We start from the raw sequence: 22671 nt of genomic DNA, 5'->3' as shown, positions 1-22671 counted from the left end.
TCCAATTAATTTAAAGTCTTTAGCGATAGAAAAATGAATAAAATTGATGAAGGCGATCTTAGTTGGGGAGTATGGATAACACGCACTAATTTTGTTTGTGTGAAAATACAGATAGTTTTACATCCTTAAAGAGCCCGTAGAGTGTAACATTTAACCCCTGTGAGTAAGTATAGCCCAGGCAGAGTCTGCACCACACACAGAGTATATTTAAGTGTAAAGCTGTGACCCCCTTGTTTTCCAGTAAGAGGAAATTGTCATGCAATGACCCAGTGACCACAATGGAAACCACTTCCCCCTTTGTTTTGATTTTATATGGCTTAACCGCCTCATTTCCCATGTTCAGGCCCTGCAGTCTACAGTCCATCACATTTTGTCACATCCACGTTGCTCTTCTGTTTCTGCCATCTATGACCTTTCAGTGTTTGTTGACCAAGACACCAAAAGCCTCAAAATTGCAAAACTTTACAAATGTTGCACTCAAAACTGTCTATGTTTAGTGTGCGAGTGGGCTGTATGGATCATTCTCATGGTTTTTAAGTGACCATTAGACAAAGACGGAAGACAAACACTGAAATTGTGGAGTTGTTTTTCTCTCCCCATATAGCTCTTTTTTTCTTTCTTTTTTTCTTTTTACCTCGTCACACCCCCAAAGTTTTATTTTACACTTACAAACTCTGATGTAGTCTATATCAACTGAAAAGAAAGAGAAAAAAAAGTCAAGACTTATGACAACAAACTATACAATGTAAACAATATAAACAAACACACATGATCATGAAGAAGACCTGACCTCCTTCTCTTCTCCTCACATAGTTTTACTTTGGAGAAATTCCACTAAAACTTCCACTTCATTGTTAATATGTCCGAACCTACGGTTACATAATTAGGAAAGCTTCGTCACAGCTCCTGGTTGATTAGGAATCAACAATTAGGTAGTTTTGTGGGGCGCTGACGAAACACAATCCCCTCTTTATACTCAGCCTCTGCTGTAACCACCTCAGAGCCAATGCAAAGATACAGATTGAATTATGTTTTACATTACCAACTTAAGCTCTTTGGGTGAAAATTAGCCAAATGACTATCTTTCTGTGTCATTATTGACAGAAGAAGTGCTAGATGCTTGTAACCATAAACACCACACACAAGAGTTTTGACTATTCCAGATGGCCAATACAGTTTGTCCTGGACATAGAGCTTCTGTGGTATGACCCCCTTTCCCTCTAATTCTCCCTCTCACTGTCTCTTCCTCTCAATCTCGTTGCCTTCTCTCCATCCTCTTTTCAGTCCACAGCAATTAGAGAGACAAAGTGGGAAAAGAGGAATGTGTGAGCACGCTTTGTGAGGACCGAGAGAGGGAGTACAAGGGAGAAAGTGAGCGATAAAGAGAGAGGGAGAGATGAGAGATAGAGGAGGAGAGGAGAAGAAAGGAGAGGAGAAGGCCCATCTTAATTGGCCTGTGTAGCCACGCTGGGCTGTGATGGTCTGGGCTTGCCAAACCCTGTGCCTCAATAGTTGGCCTGGCCTTACATGCATCCCGTGCATCCGGCCAACCACAACTAACTCTAGTGTGCTCTTTGGCAGTTTCCAATGTCAGGCCTGGGAGAGTTGTGCCACCCACATCTCCACTCCACAGTTCAGGAGGCCTCTCTGTTGGGGATGGATACGTGGGTTTGCGTTTATGGCATATTTGTCTCCACCACTTTTATGTTGAGGTGGCAATTTTTGTGCTGTCTCTATTGTTTACTTATTTAGGATAATTTTATAGTGGCAATATGTCCCAGCTCCAGATTTAGACACAATGGTACGTTTAAATTTAAGAAGTTAAAAATGCCCTTGCTGAATTTACATGCATACCTCGGACAGATGGGAAGAAAAGCTTTGTTCTGTTCTATGTAACAAAGGGATTAATACTCAATAATGAAATCATTAATGAAAATGCAATTTCTTTCAGCTCTACTGCAATGTCTCTTTCTAGACTGTGCTACACTACTGCAGTATAGCCTTGAATAAACTTGACACCTTAGCCTTAGATTTTTTGGTTTGACTGGTGTCTTGTGTTGCTTTGGATGCTGAGGAGCACAGTTCCTGCTTTAATATGTAAACTGTAAAGGGTCATCCTGGCTGCAGGGAACAAGTATGGAGCAAAGCACACATGCTCACATCGTCGCAACGAGCCACGCTTCAGAAACAAAACATTTTTGATAGTATATGTTTCCAGTGTTTTTCCCTGTTTTTTGTGGGGGAACAGACTCCTTAGTGGGGCAATAAGGTTTCATGAGACAGGCAAAGGTGATTTAATAGAGCGATTTATGACCATAAAACACAGAACATGAGCTCCTCTACATTAGCCCACCAGCTTCTCCACTTTGCCAGAAGCAACACATGTGCATCCCATCATTGTAAGACAAAACTTTGCGCCAAAGCCAAAGAAAAATAGATCCTCCACCTATGGTTGTAAAATTCAAAGTCTTTGATTCCAGCCGAAAACACTGCAAAGAACTTCAATAAACTGTTGAACAAAGATAACCCCTGTGCCCCAAACTGTTCCATTCTGGGAACAAAGATAGTATGTTGTAAATCTGCCTGGCAACAGACATCTCATGGGTGGGTGTGTGTATGCATGTCAACAATGAAAGGTTGGGCCATTTACAGAATATGCATGTGATAATTTGAGACATGTTGGTTACTAAAATAGGCCTCTGAAGGGGAGATTACTCCGGTAGTTGGCAAGCCACTGGAGGATGGATGGATAGATGTACAGATGGGTGTGCCAAAGGCAGTGAGAACAGGTCAGGTTTAGGGTGGCATGCAGAAGGAGAAGGTCTGAAGAGCAGGCAGATTGAGAGAGAGAGAGAGAGACAGAGAGAAGAAAATGGTGTGAGTGAGAGGAAGAGAGTGGGTGCTAAAAGCAGCTGGAGATTTTTGCAAGGCCTGAAGATGTAATAAATCATTTATAGGGTACATAAGGTTTAACCGATATAAAGGGATTTCAAAAATGCACATATAAAGAAAAATGTAAGCACACATCCAAGGCAGGCAAATGTGCAGAACAAAGTAGTAAATCAGCATTGAATGTTTGATAAAATGTTTTTTTATTGATATTAAAAATGAAAGTACATGAATTGTGCATTTCGGACGTCCTAGCGTGCAGAGGTTAAATCAATAAAATACACACAGGCTGAGTGATCTACTGACACAGAAGAAGTTGCCTTTGCTCAGCAAGATATTTCTTCATATTCAGCGAAAAGAAGTGGTTGTCTTCCACGCCATTCATAAGAACACTAGAGTAGCCTGTTTGAACATTACAATAGTGAATGAATGCAGTCCTAGCAGGAAAATATAAAATAAAATATAAAATATTATAATAATATCAATAATAATAATAATTGCACTGCCTGCTTTGTTGCACAACTGAAGTAGAATATAATTAGAGACAAGATGCAGCCTTGATAATTGAGATCTCTCTGACAGAAAAAAGACAAAGTGTTCTCTCGACTCTACACCACAATATGGCAACTATCCATTGAGTCACCGTTTCATGGGGTGATGCATGACACAACAGAGGAGGAAACTGTGATAATGTGGCACAGGATGACCTTGCTTCTGACATGGGCTTCAGTGGTTTGTTACAGAGAACTATATTATTGTGGCCAGGTATGGGTAACAACCTCAGCTCACCTTCCACAACAAGCTTATCTCTTAAACTCAGCAACGATTCCACTTCTCCCTTAGAGAGCACATTTTTTTTCCTGAGTGCTTCAGAAATGTTTCAGCATGATAGCCCTTCAGTAAATGCATAATGGATGCATTAGTGGAAGATTGTGAGGGATGAATCCCGAACCCCAAACACACATACCAATGCAAATACAGATGCATATTGATGATGCACAAGATCAAGATATCTTGATGATGTACAGAGTCACTGTGCTATACCAAAAAGAGACTTCGATAGATAGATAGATAGATAGATAGATAGATAGATAGATAGATAGATAGATAGATAGATAGATAGATAGATAGATAGATAGATAGATAGATAGATAGATAGATAGATAGATAGTCTCTCTTTGACAGACAGTGACTTTCAAATGACCTTTGATGTTTGCTAGCATCACACCAACGTTGGCATGAATAGGATGACTTGGTTATGTGTAATGCAAACCCACAACTCCACGGCTGAGTGGACACTTATGGCCTCATGACCCAACTAAGAGTATCAGTGGGACTGGCACTGCATTAGATGTTCCTTAGAAGATCATAGGACACCATGCACACTTATAAAAACACAGTTTAATGAAGGACTCGTCATTCCCCCTCCCCTACCATCAATACTAAAGTGGCTTAAAAAACATAGTGGGTTTGAGTAATATCCATGTTGAACAGTTATTTCTCTTTTTTTTCCAGCAATGAAAAAGTTACTCATTGATGCTTTCATTTTCTCAGACAACCCTGACAGGCTCCTGGAAATCCATGCAGACCAACAGATTAAGAGTATGTGCCTATTTTTGTGACATAACATGCCTAAGCAATCCAGGCTATGCTGCTGTTAAAATATTAATTTAAAGGACTATGGCAAATGAAACAGGAAAAAAACAACATTTTTGGTACAAAGCATCTACAAAAAAAAGCCTTACAACTCCAATTGGAAAACAGAGATCATACAAAATAAATCTAGCAGTTGAGCATCAGTGCTACGTATATTATTTGGACCAATTTTTCAAATATATTTTATAACAAAATAAATAATGCCTTTATACAGTGCCCTTATTTGTATTTCAACAAACGAACAAAAAAGCTTGGCGGCTCATTACGCAAGGTACAGCTCAGACTAAAGGAAAATAACACAACGTCCCTGGAAACTAATAGTATATCTATATATCTATATCTATATATATATCTATAATGAATGTCTATATATATATATATATATATATATATATATATATATATATATACATATATATATATACATATATATATCTATATCTATATATCTATCTATATATAGATATATATATATACATGTAGACGTGTATATATATAAATATAGTTTCAAGTATTTGTTTTCAGGCAAAAGCATGTGAATACTACTGATATACAATAAAAATAAAATGTTAGTTGACATTATTGCTGTTTTTTCCCTTTCTTTATAACTGTAAAATAACATCATAACAATAAAAAAAAGCCTAACTTGGAAAAACAGGAATGTCACGGTACCAGAAACTGACAGGGTTTTCCTTTTTTTTTTTTCATTGAAACATTGATATGAAAAAAGACAAAAAATAAAATATAATCATCATTATCCCACTTGTTCTTAGTCCATGCCATGTTACTTCCTGCCAGAACAGTCCACAAAGCCATGGCAAACAGGAAGTACTGTCCCCAAACTATAGTACTGTCCCAATCCAGGTGGTCCATGGTGTCCCGTATGTGTCCCCATAGTGCTCCATGTGTCCAGCAGCCTCAGAGGGACAGGAGGAACAGGGACTTGGTCTCGGGTCATCCCTTGCTGCTTATGCTGGCAAACTAGTAAATAGCAGCCGCTAGCACTCACCATGAGCCTAGATGCCAACACAGCCCATATTTTTCCTCAGTGACTCTTCCCCCTTGACATTGCCACTGCCAGGAGCTCCCCCATATCCTTTATTTTATTTAAAAAAGTCACACTTTCCTTAAAACGGAAAGCTTTAATTATTAATTCAAAGAAAAAAAACGTGCTTTTCCACCTCTTCTTTGAGTCCATTCCCAAAGCTAGCACCATGACATTTTTTTAAGCTACACGTTCATTGTTCATAAAAAAATAGTGCCATTTTTTTCTTTACTTTGACGTAATCCGTGGCAATGTGCAATTTTGCAGACTCTTTTCTGCTTTTTGTTTGTGATCAAAAGGTGCTGGAACAGGAATCTAATTTTATAAAATAATTCCTTACAGTGTGGAAGTCCCTTTATAGGTAGAGGTGCAAACTAAAGAACTAACAGAGATTTTCTTTTCGCCTCAGGAAAAATGATGTGGAATGGATTCTTTCATGCAAGCAGCTCTTCACTTTCAGTTGTCTTCCACAAGGACAAAAAACATTCCGCTAGGTGTCCTCTTGACACTTGCAAACGACAGATCTCTTTCATCTTCTTTTTCCCTTCTCTTTTTGTCTTTTGCTTAAGGATCCACCTGAACCGCATTCAGCCGAATTGTTAACTTTTTGTTCGACATTTGTGTTTGTGCCTTTTGTATCAGTGACTGAAAGAGAGTGGGAGAGAAAGAGTTCAGACAGGAAGAATGTGAAGGCATGTCTGTGTGCCAGAGGAGGGTGGGCTGGTGGGGAGGGGGGAGTTCGGGGGGAAGGGGGGGGCATTAGAAAAGGGCCAGGGGTTCAAGACGTAGTGGATATGTGCAGGGGGAGGGATTGGTGAGCTCGGACAGGGCAGGGGAGGTCAAAGAGGACTGCCACAGAAATGACGTCAGAGACAAAGCTATAATCCCCTAGTCTTTTTTTCACCCTCAAAACTCTTGTCTGTGCAAAGGGCTGGCAGCGGGCTCATTTGTGGCTGACAAAGTTGTCCGTGGTGAGCAACACGGGAGGCAGCTTGCTAGGAAGGCTGATCAGGGGCCTGTGGAAGATAGCCTGCTCCTTGGCTTTAATCTTCTCCGCGTGCCTCTTAAACTTTCTGGCCCTCAGAATGGCGGGGACACCCCTCCGGAGCCGCTGGGCCGCCTTCCTCTGCCACACCTCGTATTTGGAATACTTCACGGTCACATGTTGCTTCTTCGGGACTTCCTATTGTGGCGTGCGGGCGAAAATAGAGGAGAAAAGGGAAAAGAGGGAGTCAGTTCATTAGGGTGATAAGATATTGTTCAAGTGCTTATTACAATGGAGGAAAGCCTTGTTTATTATGTGAAAACATTCAGTCATTTTTGGGCCAGTGAAACGGAAATCAAATGTCATTCTTAGAGTGCTGAACGTCATAACAGATTCGCCTTGTCCTTGTTTTAGTTTCCTTGACTGGGAGAAGCTGTCAACAAGCGCCTAGTTCAGCCTCTTTAACATAATGTCAAAGGGAAGGGCGGTCACTTGTCTCATATACATATGAGGAGCCGGCACTCACTCAGCCACTCATTGAACTTTGTAGCCTTCACAGAAATGCATACAAACACAATTCACAAACTTCAATTCTTACGCAGAAGACTCCTTTAAACAATGCTAGGTGTTGTCTTGAGCACCAGGGACAAAGCAGGAGGGGTCGCAATGAAGCTAGAATTTATGCGTGAGTAGCCAGTGCTAGATCTGAATGGCTTGTTTTGGTCCTGCCACTTGAAGAGTGTTTATCCCCCTTCATTCACTCCAGGCCTTCTCAATAGCCCAAGAACAGCTGGCCCTCAGAGCAGGCTGTACCCATCAACTCTCCCAACACAGAAAAACTAGAGACATGTCCAAACTAAGTCCCTAACAGCCTTTTATTTTCGTTCTTTCTTTCTTTCGTTCTTTCTTTTCTTTCTTTCTTTCTTTCGTTCTTTCAAATGCCTATTACTTTCCTCAGTAACGGTATTTATATCTATACATTTTTAGCAGTGTCATGCCACCAGTACTGATTTTATGAGCAGTCAAAACAAAAACATCTTTTTTAGGCTTGTTTAAAAGTTTAACTGGCTTTAAGAGGTCTGGCAAGCAACTGCTCTTGTGAATCCATTAAAAAGATCTGAAACTCTTCCGCATGTCTGTGACATATTTCAGAAGAGCTGTGGTGGTTTGGGACAGGCACAAATACATTTTGTCCACCATCTTACAGGACATATACGCACTTAACACACCCCCTTTTCCTGAATATAACGTGTTATGACTTTTGTGATGTTTTCCATGACTGTCAGCACTTTCTTTGTAAGTTGAGTGCTTTCCATTGGCCAATTAACTAGATATAACTGCGTTAGCATGGGTACACTGTACTCAAGAGTCAGTGACATAGGGGCTAGGCTCAGAGGTGAATGGGGGCACAGGAGATGGGAGGACAGATAGAGCTGGGATTAGCACTATTTCCCATACTGGCCTGTTGTTGTTGTTGCTCAGACGTACCTGTTTTAGTGCGGGCATCACCGGTATGACCTGTAGAGAGGTGGCTGACACGTCCCTTTCGGACTTGGCAGGTTTGGCACAGTACTGCTCCAGTAGGTTGAGGTCACAGCTACGGAAACAACACTCCTCTACAATCCCACGGGTCTGGGGGCGTCGGTTGTTACCCCTGCTGGTTGGCCTACCTGAGGAAAAATACAAAAAGGAATGAAGACGTAGAGGTTAGGGACTGCAAACACAACATCAGTAATGAATCAAGGTTGTTTTTGCAGGATTACTTCGACAGTCATAGCAGCCCTTGGAGCAAAGAGGATAAAAGGAACTCTATGGCCAACTGCAACAAATCTTTTTGTTTGTAGAGGATAATCTGATTAGGGCTATCTGGAAGTCCTTAAATGAGTGAATACACAAGTAAACACCCTGTGCTGTAGAGACCAAAGGGGAGCAGCAAAGACATCTAAGCTCTCAGGTATATTAGGCATAGCAAAATATATAAAATGGAAAACTCTTCTTTGACCTTGTTCTCTGCCAAGTCAGCAGAGATAAAGACGCTGAGGAGAGAGGAACAGTAGGGAAGTAGAGATACCAGGAGAAAGGGGATGGGTGCAGACAGGGAATGTGAGGGTCAAAACAGAGGTAAAGAATGCATAACAAAAGAGGGCTAAAGCAAGAGAGAGAAAGGTATAGAAAAAAAGGGTTGGATGGTTAGCATGTTGCACAGGAGAACATTATCCACAATGAATAAAGGCCTTGTTTGCTGTCCTGTGACCCACACAATGTTTGAGAAATCTCATGGGATGGCCAGATTTGATAGCAGAAGAAAACGAAAATGTGCTGCAGGGGGTGGGGGGGACAAAGAGAAGGGAGCACATCTATGTTGGCCCAAATTGGATAACAATCTTCCTGATTGGTAAAGAAGCTGCTGTGGCAAGCAGCACACAAAGAAAACACCTTGATTTTCAAAGCAACAGCTAACATTGTTTTTTTTTTTTCAGCTGAAGTGTTTGAAAGCAGATTATTGAGAGAGTGGTGAAGTTATGTATGTCACAAACAGTGCAGACTGTGCGAACAGAGGCTTTCGCAGTTTAGGATTAACAGCTACCACAATGCTTCCTCACACACTGCTTTACAATTACTCCATCTTCATGGAAGCAATGATTAGAATTGATGAGCTCTTCTCTTAGCCTGACATCAACAACCCCCCACCTCAACCAACTCATCAGTGTGGTCTCCTGGCCTGGGAACACTATTGCTGAGGTGACTGGTATGCCTCATGGGGTGCTATTACTTTACTGGTAAACAAGCAGCCTATTGTGTCGCCAGTCGTGTGTGTGCCTTTGCAGTTCACCAGTCTTTCATATGCAATGAGAGGTATGGGCTGTAAGCAGACTCAGCAGAGAGAGAAGCCTGGACCAGGTCTTGAGACACACAGCTGGCTATAATCTCCCCCTGTGTGTATGCGCACGCGCTAGTGTGAGTGAGTGCGTGAGAAAGAAAAATAGCAAACACGCATACCACACAACCGCAGCACAGTCTCAGCTCTCCAAACCAGAGGTGGCAAAAGTACAGACATTCTGTACTTAAGTAGAAGTACAGACACTAGTGTTAAAAAATACTCCAGTAAAAGTTGAAGTACTGAAGCTACTTCTTTACTCAAGTAAAAGTGAAAAAGTACAGGCTCTGAAATTATCTCAAAGTAAGAAAGTAAAAGTAGCTCTTTGAGGAATATTTCTACCAGTTATTTTTGTGCAAAGCTCGCTGAACCTTGTGTGATACTAATGTAATAATTAAATAATATTGGTAGATAGGAATGCAGAATTTCAGTCTGAATTTTAGAGAAAAAGGAGGAAAATAAAAAGTCTCTCTATTTTCTGTTGCCTACATTGTAGAGGGTTTTAAACAGGAAATGAGCAGGAAAGAGGTTAAAGTGGGATTCAGCAGGTGGGGGATCCTAAAATCAGCTGTAATGGCTCAGTGTGGGGGAAACTCATGAGAATTTCTATTGAGAGCTCCAGTAGATTTTCTTTGTGTACAGGCTGTGATTAGCTGATCTGTACTGCTGCTGCTGCTCTGAGGTTTACTGCTCTTTGCTGAATTCAACAAGATGTCAGCAGATGTTGCATAAATTGTCCTCGCTGATTTCCATCCACTGTTTATGCTGTCCTTATTAATAGACAATATACAGTTGATATGAAGGTAGAATTCAGTGAATAAATCCCACCAACATCAGCTGCACTTGATGTAACCTCCCTCTGACCATGAGCACACAGCCACTGTGTACCAGTCACACATTGTTCTTTACTTAAAATCCATCACAGTACAGCAAACTCACCTGTTTGTCCTAAACAAGTTAAAAAAAAAAAAAAGAAACAAATAAAAAAAAAACTTCCAACTTTATCCACTGACTGTGGTACTCGGTTTTGCCTCTTTCACCTCTTTTTGTGCGACATCCACTGGTGATTAATACGCAAATGTGATTGCCTGTTAACGGTCAAATTGGTTTGATGTTTGAAGGCTCAATGACGTGAAATAATAACCACCGTCAAATGGATTAAAGCAAAAGTCGCTAGCTTGTTTTGAAAATGTAAGGAGTAGAAAGTACAGATATGTGTTTAAAAATGTAGGGAGCAAAAGTTCTACCTGAAAACTCTAATCGAGTACAGTAACGAAGTATTTGTACTTCGTTACTTCCCACCTCTGCTCCAAACAGATGTGTGCAAGCGAACAACAGAGAGATTCAACAGGCAAATGAGCATTCACGCAGCCCATCGTGAAAACTTGTAATGCTTTGAAACCTACTGAAATAAAAGCCTCTGTCTTCACAGACAAACTGCAGCGCATCCACCAGTTCTCCCCCACACAGCGTCTCCGCCGAGGCCATTTCCACTACGTAGAGCGTCAGGGCCAGTGCAAAGAGCAGCGCGCGACTCGTCGAAGACATCCTGTTGACCTGCGGAATGAAGCATGGGGGTCACCAAATGTAGCCATGACATGCAGAAAGTTGTGGCATACAGAAATCATTAACGAAATAGCAGTTAATGACATTTTTTAAATACCATTTTTTAATCAAAATCAGCCACTGGTTTGTTTTTTTTTTTGGTTTTTGTTTTTTTGTTTGTTTTTTTTTTCAGACGAAGAGGGTACAGTCGTCATCACAGGCTCCCGGTGTGTACGGTGTACGTGCTCAAATGTTCGACAAAGTAGAAATTCAGAAAAAGAAAATCATCTCAAATCATGTCGCAATATGCAGACCCGCTCTTCACCTTCCCCGCCCGCTATTATCAGCTGCTGTCATGTCTGTCGCACCTGAAGAAGTGCTTATTCTGGAGGAAAAAAACAAGTCGCCAGTATCACCAGCTTTCCACTCTTACACAACCCTCCTGAAGTTGCAAGGCCGGCTGCTCGATAGTTAACTAGCCGAAAACACCAAACTCAGCATATATTTTCCCTTTGCTCACCCCGGAATGAGCTCACTGACCCTCAAACCTGCCGCCCCCTATCTGCCGGTAAAAAAATCAGCTGTTTGCTCCGTGTCCACGACACCATCCAGGCGCGAGAAGACTAAAATTACTTGTTCTTTTTCTATCCCAAATGACTCAAAGCTTCTCCTCGCCGTTTATGCATCTTGAACTTTCTCTGCTGCATACAAATCAAAAGATGTCCCGGTTCTCATACTGCACAAAACTGATGCGAACACTGCATCTACAGAACCCGAACTGGTTGTCCTACTTATAAAACCAAGACAACACCGCTATAACCCTGTCAGACGTCTTTCATTACGCACACGGCAGAGCCGGAGAGTATAAAACAATTTGCTTGTTCTTTGGTTACCTTCATTCGGCTGTTCTGCGTTCTCCGGCAGGTGTGGCAAAGTGAGTGATGTCCGTATCTTTGCTGGGTTTCCATGTCAGATGGCAGTAGTCAAAATGTTGGGAGTTATTTGGTTGGAGAAATTGCAGGTGAGTTAGTTTCCCAGTTGGTTAAACTATAGAGATGGTGAGTGAGAAGCTGTCCCAAAGACTAGGCGACAGGCAAAACTTCTCAGGGAGAGGTATTATATACTAAAGCACGCCCCTTACACCCACCCCACCCCTTGCTCCTCCTCTTCGCCCATGAAAAAAAAAAGGCCCAGAGACGTTTTATGAAAGTGCTTGAAGGGAGAATAAGAGGGTGAGAGTCACAAAATATGGAACACTTCCATGGGCATTTTCCACGTTTACGCACTGTAACCTACAATCACAATGTTTACACACAGGACGCAGACTGAACAAGAATAGGGGTAATTCCTTCGACTCCAAGAAAAATGTCAATGTCTCCGCCCTGCTGTAATTAAGATTAACATTCAGTGGAATCACTGTGGCCAAGGTTTGCGGCTTTCCTCAGACTGCGTAGATGCAGGCACTGGGGTCAAAGGTGCCTGACAGTGAAGGGGAGATAAAACTGGGGGATCATGCAGTAGAAAGCGGATGCAGCGGGACACCAAGTGGGAAAGTAGATGCAGGCATGTCTCAAGCCACACATATGATGGATGGTCATATGATGGAGAGTCAGCATTGAGACAAATGTGGAGACTTTTTTAAAAGCTTTACTAATGCATTAGTATGCACATTATGACAAATATGCATCATACAGTCCAGCAGCACTACTTCATGCAGATATTGAACAGGTACCGTCAGAGGAGACAAAGAGTGATCCATACTTTGACAATCTGATTTTAACATATAAACACGCACATTCACGTTATGCTTTATAAAACTCTTAGAGGGCCCCCTTATTTCAGTGTATGTTCTGGTGAAGGTAAAGATCTGGACGTGTCTTCAGACTCATACTGACACCTGCTGGTCTGGTTACGGTACCTCCGTTTGTTTGTCCTCCAGCTTTCGGCTTTCCAGCTTTTGTGCTGGAATGTTGAATCCTGGATTTGATCGCATCTTCTTACCTGAACAGAAGGAAGCGTGTCCCAGCAAACTCGTGTTCTCTTTCACAGCTTAACATTTCTCTCTTATGCACAGCTTTTCTCGGGGTTATTTCAAAACTGCACACGGTGTAAAAAGTAGATCTTTTAAAAGTAGATAATATATAAACTTAATTTATATATTATCTTTTCTACTCAGTTAAGCGATGATTATGCAGAATAACAGTTTCAAAAATGGCTGATTTCCGATTTATTTATTTATTTTCAATAAAGCGCATTAAATAGAGTTTCTATAGTGCATTTAGTGTAATTAAAATGTCTTGAGGTTGTTTGTGAGCTTTAGCTTGTTTTTAAGACCGAATAACGTCTCAAAACAGAGATTGGTGACAGGAAGAGAACCTTAAGAAGATTTATTCTCTCAAAAAAATTCAATAAATATGCTGTGATTTTATGAGGAGGCAGGCCAAAACAGCTAGACAGCTCCCTCTTGCGATAGACAAATGTAAAGCAAGAAGCAGCCAGGTGTCGTTAAATAATAATTCATGGCAAAGTATTTCTAGGTTTTCCCATCAGCGATAAGAGCAAAAACCTATCAAATATAATACTATTATTTATATTTTTAGCTTAACTGTAGGAATAAAAACTTGATAAATCACAGAAACGATAGTGAAATGTTAATTTGCAGTTCTTTATTATCTGACAGTTTGTAATCAATAGTTTATTACATAGAAACTGTGTTTTCTTTTCTCCCATCCCCTTTTTTATTATGCATTTACACTGCAAGACAAAACCAGCATAAAATACACAATGCAAGACAAGAACAGCATATGAAAGCCATGGATTTAATTACTCAAATGCTAAATTCACATATTTGGAAAATAAAGCTTTTGACAGAGCAGTTACAGATTTTTTTCTAAATAAAATAAACGATCCAAATATACACCATTATAATTCTTTAATTTCAAAATTTTCTATACCATACTTATATAGTCTTCTTTTAATACATTCATTATCAGAGTTCCCCTTGATGTGACTCTAGATTTGACACATTTCTCAAACAACAAACTTTAAAAGCATGAATGGTCCAGTCAGTAAAACCCCATCATTTCACAAATGCAAGCATTTAAGATCTTTGGATACTTTGTCAGCGCTGAGTTTTGAGGTTTTAATGGTTGCAACCTTGCTGGAAAACCAGCCAACCACAACGAGCAAAACTCAGATTCATAGCAGCAGGTACGGCACAGAAATATGAACACATTGGCAATCTTCAACAGGACTCAGCTGAGAGAAAAGCAAACAACAGGCGGATGGTGAAAGACAGCGCATCATCACGATAGCACACTTAGGGCGTCTGTCAGCACTTTAAGCTCATCCTTCACACCTTCCAGGCCTCCTTGGATCTTCACTGGGTTGTCCAGTACTTCAACACTGCTGGTATATGGATCAAATCTGACTGAGAAGGGACGCTTGATGCCAGCTACATAAGCCCTGGTCAAAATTGTAAAGATGTAAAGAAGTCAGAAACTTAAAGATCTCAAATGGGGCTGTCTTTTTGCTCCAACTGAAAGTATGGACTAAAGCAACCAAGCCTGCAAATTGTCCTTGTGTTATAATTTGCCATGTTGTACATGCATGCAAATTATTGAGACTGTGGATTCCACAACATAAAGAAAACACTCCTATGTAATGATGCTCACAATGTTCTCTGTGCTCTTTCAAACATTCCAGTGTGGGTATTTTCTCATCCAGTGTGTCGGGGATGTCATGTGCTGCATTCTACTAGAGGCTGAATATTGTGAAAACACTCACTTAAGCTACTTGTTTTGCAGGGCAGCATTTGATCTGTTTGCCAAATAAAACTCCAGACTTTTGCCTCGGTAAGGAAGACTACATTAGGAACAGCTGTCTTCTGGCTGCTATGGCTGACCTACAATAGTTTGTGGCCTCGGGGGTTGGCTGGCTGTTCTCTGACCTCGTCCTCACATAACCCCTCTCTTTGTTGTTTTTCGTTGTTGTTGTTTTTTTACATTTTTTTATCAGTTCTGTATGTTCTTATGTATGTGTATGTCTGGTATGATAAAGAGCAGTACCTGAATTTCTCCTTGGCATCTGAAAAACTCTCAGAAATAAAGTAAACAGGCTGGTATGTCTGGTCTTGATAGGGCTGCACTGCTGCAGCCTCTGGATCAAACTCTCTTGTCTCTGGTTCATCAGACAGAGAGTGCTGGAAGTTTAAAAACATGGAGAATTAGCTCACAGCTGTCTGTGTGTGCTGCATTAAAGGAAAAAAAAAAAGTTTGAACGTACCACAAGTTCACCATAAGAGGAAAGCAGCCCAGCTCCATAAGCCCTCACCTCACCATTTTGTTTACATAAGCCATACTCGACCGTGAACCAGTACAGCTGATGGAAAAACAGAAAGGAGGTGACTGAGAAGAAGTATGGACAATCAGTGCATTAGTTACATGTTAGATTTTAGACAAGAGGCTGTCCAAAGTAATGCATTTTTAAAAATATTTTTTGCAATAGTTAATTCCATTGTTTACTATATGGGATATGTATCTTAGTTCGTGCTCGAAGCCCAGGCTAAGAAGCGTGGGAGCATGTGTGTGTGTGTGTGTCTCTGTTGGGAGATGGGCTGGCAACATGAGGTTCAACCCCAAACTTCACTGCAGTAATATTTATACAGTTTGTATGTGTTGTTTGTGTTCAAAGACAAAAGTCTTACTGTGGACAGTTTCTCAATATCTTCATCCGATGCCCCCAGTGAAGCCAAACCAAGGTTCTGTGGAAAATAATAGATCAGTTCTTGCTAAATAGCACAAAAGAACTGAATGATCTGTAAGGCTGCTAATCTCTTCAGCACTAACCTGTGAAAACTGGGCAAAAGTGCGATCAGCCAGCATGGGTACGTGGCCCAGTAATTCATGGACGCAGTCACTGAAGAGAAAGCAAAAGTTATTTCAATTCACGACAATGTTTGATCTTGAATGAAAAACACCACACAGTTCAGTTTGATTGGATGCAGACTTTATGATCACAAACTGGAAATTCAATCTGATTACATAACAGTTACAGAATGAAAGCAAGCCTGTTCTCTAAAGAAAAACATATCGAATCTTAAAATAATTACATAAACACAACAGCTTTTGCATATGGCAGCTTTTTAATATGAATTGTTGTTGCTATTAGCAGATGCTATGTGTAATTTCACTTGCATTTGTTTTTATGGAGTTATTTCTGATTGTATACTTTATAATTAGTTGAAGCACAAAGCCAAAAGAGTCACAGTAGTACTCACGGTTCTGGGGAGTGCATGGGGGAGGAAGCATGTCGGATGTACTGGGTGCACTGGAACACTCGGAATGCCAAACTGGCCAGAAAATCTCTGGCTGAGAGCAGGCCCGCCACTGGACGCAGCGCAAATCCTGTGCGCTCTGCATGTGTGTTCAGGGGGATGGTGGTGAAGGGACAGTAAGCAAGAGAGAGAGAGAGAGCGAGAATCAAACCCTGATAGGTGGAGTCGACATTCGCTAAGCGTCTGTATTTACGTATCTTTTCTTTTCATTTTGTCTTATCCCATTTTTACCTTTGAGGAAGCGTGACACATCTTCCAGCTGGGGAATGTTGTCTGGGCTGTACCCACAATGCCTTTCTAGGAGACAAAAAGCCTCAAGGTATTCACTGCAGGCATGGGTGGTGTACAAGTCCCTCAGGGTTGAATATACTTCTCGCCTAAATCAAGATTTAATTACATAAAAATTGAGATTTCATTTATTAAAATCAAAATCTTGGAAAAACTGGAAATAAGCAAAACTGCAGTGTAGTTTTAGAGTTATGGTTAGTGTTATGCGCCTGCTAATTAACAGTGTTTAAATTGGATTTATCCTGCAATGTTTAACTATTTCAAGCAATTTATTTCTTACATCATATTTATAGAGCTCTTTTTTATTATGCTGTGTTTTTCTCGTATCGTATAAATCTTATGAAAAAGCACATTGCTATAATTTTTCTACTTGGTCTGGTGACTAAATTCATTCATTAGTGTCTTTTTTTTTGTCCTAAACTGTTCAAGTAAAATATAAACATCTATTAACTTGCAAACAACACTTTATTCTCAGGCTATGGATATGTTTTTTTTTTCAGACAAGCTCGAGCTGTCACCTCAAGTTTATTCTTGTGACACCCTCCATCTGAAGTTAATTTACCGAAGCATCCATAAAAGACAAATCATATGCAAATGACTCATTGGTTGGTGGGTAGACCACAATGTGTTGACAGTAAAACAACATAACAATGAAATGTATTTTAATAGATAAAAACATTTTGTGTTCATTGTAAATGATAACTTTATGCTCACTGCTACTTCAGACTTAACTTTTCATATCTTATATTATCAATATTAAAAACTAGCGTGAAAGAGCCCCTTACCATGTGCCAATCTCCTCCTCTGTGTATTCCACTCTGGGGATCGAGTGCCCACTGAGGACAAACATATGCACACAATTATTACATTTCAATTTTATGTCTATTTTTTATGGTTGTGTGTGCAGTATTTAGGAAAAGGCCCATCTCACTATCTGTATCTGAAGGCAATGTCACCAATCATTCTCCTCCTCTGTCTGTAGGCAGGATCTGTGTAGCCCTGTTTAAATCAAATATACCAAATACAGATCACATTTTCTGTAACAAGCCCAGTAATGACAGCTATTTCTATTCAATTATTTCTTCTTCTTAGCAATGTCATTACTCACTGGATGGTCATGGTCTAAGTCTGGATCAAATTTGGTGACCAGATGATGACACCTATCCAAATCTGCAATTTTCTTTGGGAACCAGTGGACTAGTTGAGAAAACAGGGAGAAAAAAATAAACTGTTCTGTTTTTTGCTCACTTCTACAGACTATTTAAAATGTTTCGCAATTATTTCATCAGTTACATTTGACTTCTTTGGTGGTTTTGACATCCTCTGCGTTCCTCTTTATGGAGCTGATCAGGGTACTGACATCTGAGAGGTGCACCTCACAGCGGACAAAGTACTCCAGGCCCTCCAGGGTGTCTTTGACCTTCCGGCATGGTCGCGTCTCCAGATGGTGAATCTTAGCTTCAAATGTCTGAAATACAGTCAGCAAGCTGAGATGTGACTGTGGTAGCAGAGATCCAGAGGTGAGAAGTATTTGTGAAGCACAATAACTGATTCTGGATGCACACTTTCCTGTTCAAAACATGGAATAACCCCCCACCCCACCCACACATAGATATTTTTTTTTTCCAAATGGTTTTCTTCCATGACCTTTTTCGGTACTTCTGTGTGACTAAAATGTGTAACCAACTTTAACAATAGCCAATAAAATATTATTCAACCTTTACATATCCACTATATTCCACTAAAATAAAAAACATTTTACAATTACCTTGTTGTGAATCTTGACTACTTACCTACTATAAAACCGGTTTTAATTTTCCCACACTTATTGCAACCCTGTTGTCTCACCAGAAAATGGGTCATAGCTACAATATTAGAGTGCAAATGTTGATAACTGTATTATTACCAACTAGACACAAATACCGACCAATGGGAATCTTTGCAAAAGAGCAAATCCAGTAGCTTAGTGTGAATTTATGAAGCATTCATAAATTAATTATTAACAAACAAAATAAATAGTCACATATAAATCAAAATAAATCTTTAAAATATTTAGTTACCCCTTAAAACTCTATTAGAATAAATTGTGATGGATTACCTCGAAAACCTTGAGTGTCCGCGACAGCGCAGGTGTCTTGGAGTTTCTTAAAGTAAAGAAAATGTTGAGGAGTGCTTTTCCATCGTCCTCCTCAAACACTATCTGTTCACTGGCCTCTGCAGCCTCTGCCGCTGCAGCGGCTGCTTCCCTCTCCTTGCGCGCGTCCTCGATCAAGCTCTGCCGTCTACCGACGAATCTTGGAGACTGTTTTAAAAAGAGAAATTAAAGTTCTGCTTGTTACGATTTAATTGTAAGACAGTAAGAAAAGACAGACACGACACCACATGGACGTAACTGATGGGCTTTGCTTACTTTTTGGATGTCTCCCTTGATATTTGATGGGTGCGCTTTACATCTCCAAATGCGCATTAGATCGGCAATGCAATCAAGGTAAACCTTACGACATATCTAAGAGTAAATAGCGACCACAGCACACATTTTAGCAGATTTCAACTGTAAAATTGAAACGTGCAGGATTTGTTTTTCCTTCCTGGGAAGCTGTTCGTTTGAGATGTGCGCCAAACAGCGACGCTGCGTAATTAACATCTTGCCAAGTTTTCTTTGTGCCATACAACAGTTTTCGTGATTCATTGAAAGTATTTTTCTTAACAGATGACTCCACAGACAATCACAGATTTCTGTTTGTAATTTAAAACAAACTTGTGTTTTCTAAAATATTTCTTACCGTGATGGAATCAGATCTCTCCAGCTCGGACGCTGCTCTGCGGACGCTCTTTGTGGAGGATGTGGAGCTGGTTGAAAGCGGCATCTTCAGTCTCGGAAGTCTGTATTGACTTAGCTTCTGTGGCAGAAGTGGTAGTATGGTTTTGGCTCTCTCTAAACCTCTCAGTCGGTGCTGTGTGCCCACAGTTTTTCTTTTCTTTTTTTCACCACGGAGGTTTCCCCTTTTTATGGGATCATTTGTTTGCCGTTTCTGACGTCAAACACGCTAATCTCAATCTAATCAATCAATGCGCAGAATCTATCAGTCTCATCCCAATTTGGAGCGTGCTGTATAGTTTGAGACAGAGCTCTTTTTTTGCAGATGTTTGGCACATTCTCATTGGCCTTTATAAATGCACTTATATTCAAAATTTGGCAGGTAAAAAAGGCAAACACGTTTCAAGTTATTAGGGTAAAATTAGAAGTAAGTGAACTGCAAAATGTAATAATGTGCTTTAGTATATTGTATGAATAAATTAATATACCGTTTTCTTAATTAAGTTGTTTGCGTCATTAAAATTTAAATAAGTAAGGCGAAGCTGTGTGTTGTATTCAAGCAGCAGTTGGATACACTGTAGTCATTTTTAGACCATAATTAAAGCTTTGACCTCAGGGCTTTACGTAAAGGTTAGACCAGAGAAAAGTCAACTGCGGAAAATTAAGTCACTTTATCAGCTCAATCCAATCTCCACAGCTCCTCACAAATTAGATTTCATTTGGAAAAAAAAGGAAAAAGAAACACATGCACAGACAGAAGAGAAAAAGAACAACGGATTGTTTTCCTGTTTTGCCTGCTCTGTTTCTTACCTCAGCAAAAGCCATATCAAGTGAATTTGTACCGCTTTTGCCTGACGACTTTAGTGGTTAACATGATTGTGAGTGATGTACAGTGCCCAGAGGCAAGAAGAGGTAAAATGATTATTTGTGGACCTTTTGCCACTTGCTCTCACAGCAGCAACCATACAAGGCTGCAGAGGAGGCAGGTGGGGCCCCAGTGTGACTCTTACTTAAACCCGAACACAGGCTCAAAATGCTAAAGAGCACTGATGTTGCCCTGGGCGCAGAAAATGCAGGTTGCTTCCTTAATTGAAGGAGAGCTAGTCTAAGGAAGTAAAGAAACCTGAAACAAACAGACAGTACGATAGATACTACCATTCCCTGTTTGTGAGCCTACAATTCTGCATGGAAACAGTAAATTGGTGTATCTTTTTTTTTTTTTTTTTTAAAGAAGCTAGTTATGTATTTTTCTCTCTGTATCACGACCTTTTCAGAAAGTGGCATGACACAAAAGACTTGGCAATAGACATAAGGTTGACATTTATCCAGAGATAGGAATAATTTTATGCTATTTTTTCCATCCATGTCTTTCATGTGGAATAATTCTTTCTTCAGGCAAATTACACTTGCAAGGGGCCAAAAGTAGTTGAACAAATGACTGTAAAGCTGTTTCATGTACACATATAAATTATTTATTCATTAATAATTTAACAATTAAGCAGGTAAAAGGTCAGGAAATGATTGCAAGGATTGTATTCTGAAACCTCTGCCTTGAATCCTCAAAAGACCCATCAAAGCAAGTGAAATAGGCAATATTTATACTGTATGTGAAAAAAAAATCCAACAGAGAGATAGCTGGGACATTAGAAGTGTTGAAATTAACAGTCTGGTACATCCTGTGAAAAGCAGAAAACATTGGTGAGCTAGGCCACACAAAATTATATGGATTTAGCACAAAAAAGCAGTGGTGTATGGTCACATGATCACTTCCATGGTAGTGAAAACTACCTTACATTAATTCAAGTAAAGAATACTTTCAAGAGGATGGTGTGTTCAAGTACTGACTTCACTAAAGTAAATACAGAGGCCTCAGCAGAAGAGGCAAACCAATGATCAGTGATCCCTCTCGAGAACAGAAATCAATTAAGCTTTTTCAATAATAAAACATAAATAAAAAAAACTCAGGCTAACTCTGAAAGAGAATGTATTGGATAGCAGAAACTGAGTTCAATCTTTACTGGAATGAGAGGAAGGATCAAATTTAGAGAAAGGTCGTGAAACACATTTCTTTGGTTCTCTGAGTAGGATTCAGACTTTAGAAATCCATTGTCTGCAAAAATTCAAAGTATTTAAAACACATTTTAATATATGATGATTTGTTCAATTATATTTGAAGTGCTAACAGACATATGTGTATAAGAATTGTTATTCCTAAATCTTCAATATATTTTTGTTCAGCCTGTTTAATTAATGCAGAAATTCTGCATTTCATCTACATCTCAGTCGTTCAATTTGAAATCTGTTCTGGTGACATACAAAGCCAAACTCATTAAGAGCATCACCTTCTACATAATTCCAGATGTAACTGTAAATTATAAGAGCTGCAAAAAAGATTACTTGATGTGATATTGATTAAAAGTTGTATTCTTAAAAAAAAAAAGTGAAGAAAGAAATGTGTTAAAATTGCAAGCAAACAAAAAACATTTGGAGTACATGTCAGTGTAAAAAAAGGAATTTGGTAGCTCAGAGAATGAAGTATCGTGGTGCTCGAAATAGAGAAGAGTGTTCCGGAGAAGAATTGTATTCCAAAATACTAGAGATAAAACCCAAGTTTAGTTAAGTACAACCAAATTCAGTGTGTCTGGGGAAGGACAGCAGAGCTACAGGCTGAATCAGGATGAAGATAAACTGATATCCATGCCTTTCCTCCCTCCAAATGTCTGCTTCCTGTGTCAGCACAATTTATCAAGACCATAGCCCACTGGACATCACATAGAGAGAAAGCACTCTTGATTTCCCCTGCTATTTATGTAACAGAAAGCCTGGCTCTGACATATAGTATGCATTATTTCTAGCCATTAATTTTGAAGTGATATGGTGTAGTCTAGCCATTTCTGTGCCGATGGCAGTAGCTTCCCCTCGTTCTTATTGTTTTCTACAGTTTTCCCTTTCCCGATAACTCTTAGTCCCCTCTTTTGTCTCTCTTTCTAACAGGACATTGCAATTGTTACTGCTCATCCAGTCAACTTACATACAGCCACTAATCAAGTCCCTGTGCACATATGCACTAACTTCACTCTCCACTATTTACCAGATCTTTCAGTTAGCATAAGTGACACTAATGCTAAGGGCGAATCTAACCAGGTCAAGCTGACTCAGCCAGCTGAGTAATCCTTGTTTCACTACATCTCTGATCTAATTCATGCTTTGCCCACTAATTGCGAGCCTCACC

General features: G+C 39.9%; 2 protein-coding genes across 2 annotated transcripts; both read right to left on the bottom strand.

Moving 5' to 3' along the window:
- Positions 1-5314: 5314 nt before the first annotated feature.
- igf2b (insulin-like growth factor 2b) lies at positions 5315-12087 on the bottom strand. The gene is made up of 4 exons (XM_040025224.1): positions 11892-12087; positions 10860-11010; positions 8064-8245; positions 5315-6773 (listed from the first exon to the last, which is right to left on the bottom strand). Exons 1-4 carry the CDS (start codon positions 11964-11966, stop codon positions 6534-6536), a joined length of 648 nt encoding a protein of 215 aa, XP_039881158.1. The 5' UTR covers positions 11967-12087; the 3' UTR covers positions 5315-6533.
- A 1459-nt stretch (positions 12088-13546) lies between these two features.
- th (tyrosine hydroxylase) lies at positions 13547-19625 on the bottom strand. Its single transcript, XM_040025223.1, has 13 exons — positions 19405-19625; positions 18720-18923; positions 17915-18089; positions 17730-17818; positions 17553-17620; positions 17407-17457; positions 16565-16710; positions 16277-16412; positions 15846-15915; positions 15704-15760; positions 15283-15378; positions 15066-15199; positions 13547-14463 (listed from the first exon to the last, which is right to left on the bottom strand). Exons 1-13 carry the CDS (start codon positions 19486-19488, stop codon positions 14304-14306), a joined length of 1470 nt encoding a protein of 489 aa, XP_039881157.1. The 5' UTR covers positions 19489-19625; the 3' UTR covers positions 13547-14303.
- Between the last annotated feature and the right edge of the window lie 3046 nt (positions 19626-22671).

Source organism: Simochromis diagramma, unplaced genomic scaffold (genome assembly GCF_900408965.1).
Source record: "Simochromis diagramma unplaced genomic scaffold, fSimDia1.1 OVJJ01000293.1, whole genome shotgun sequence".
Lineage (NCBI taxonomy): Eukaryota > Metazoa > Chordata > Actinopteri > Cichliformes > Cichlidae > Simochromis > Simochromis diagramma.
This window is presented reverse-complemented; position numbering and strand designations above follow the sequence as displayed.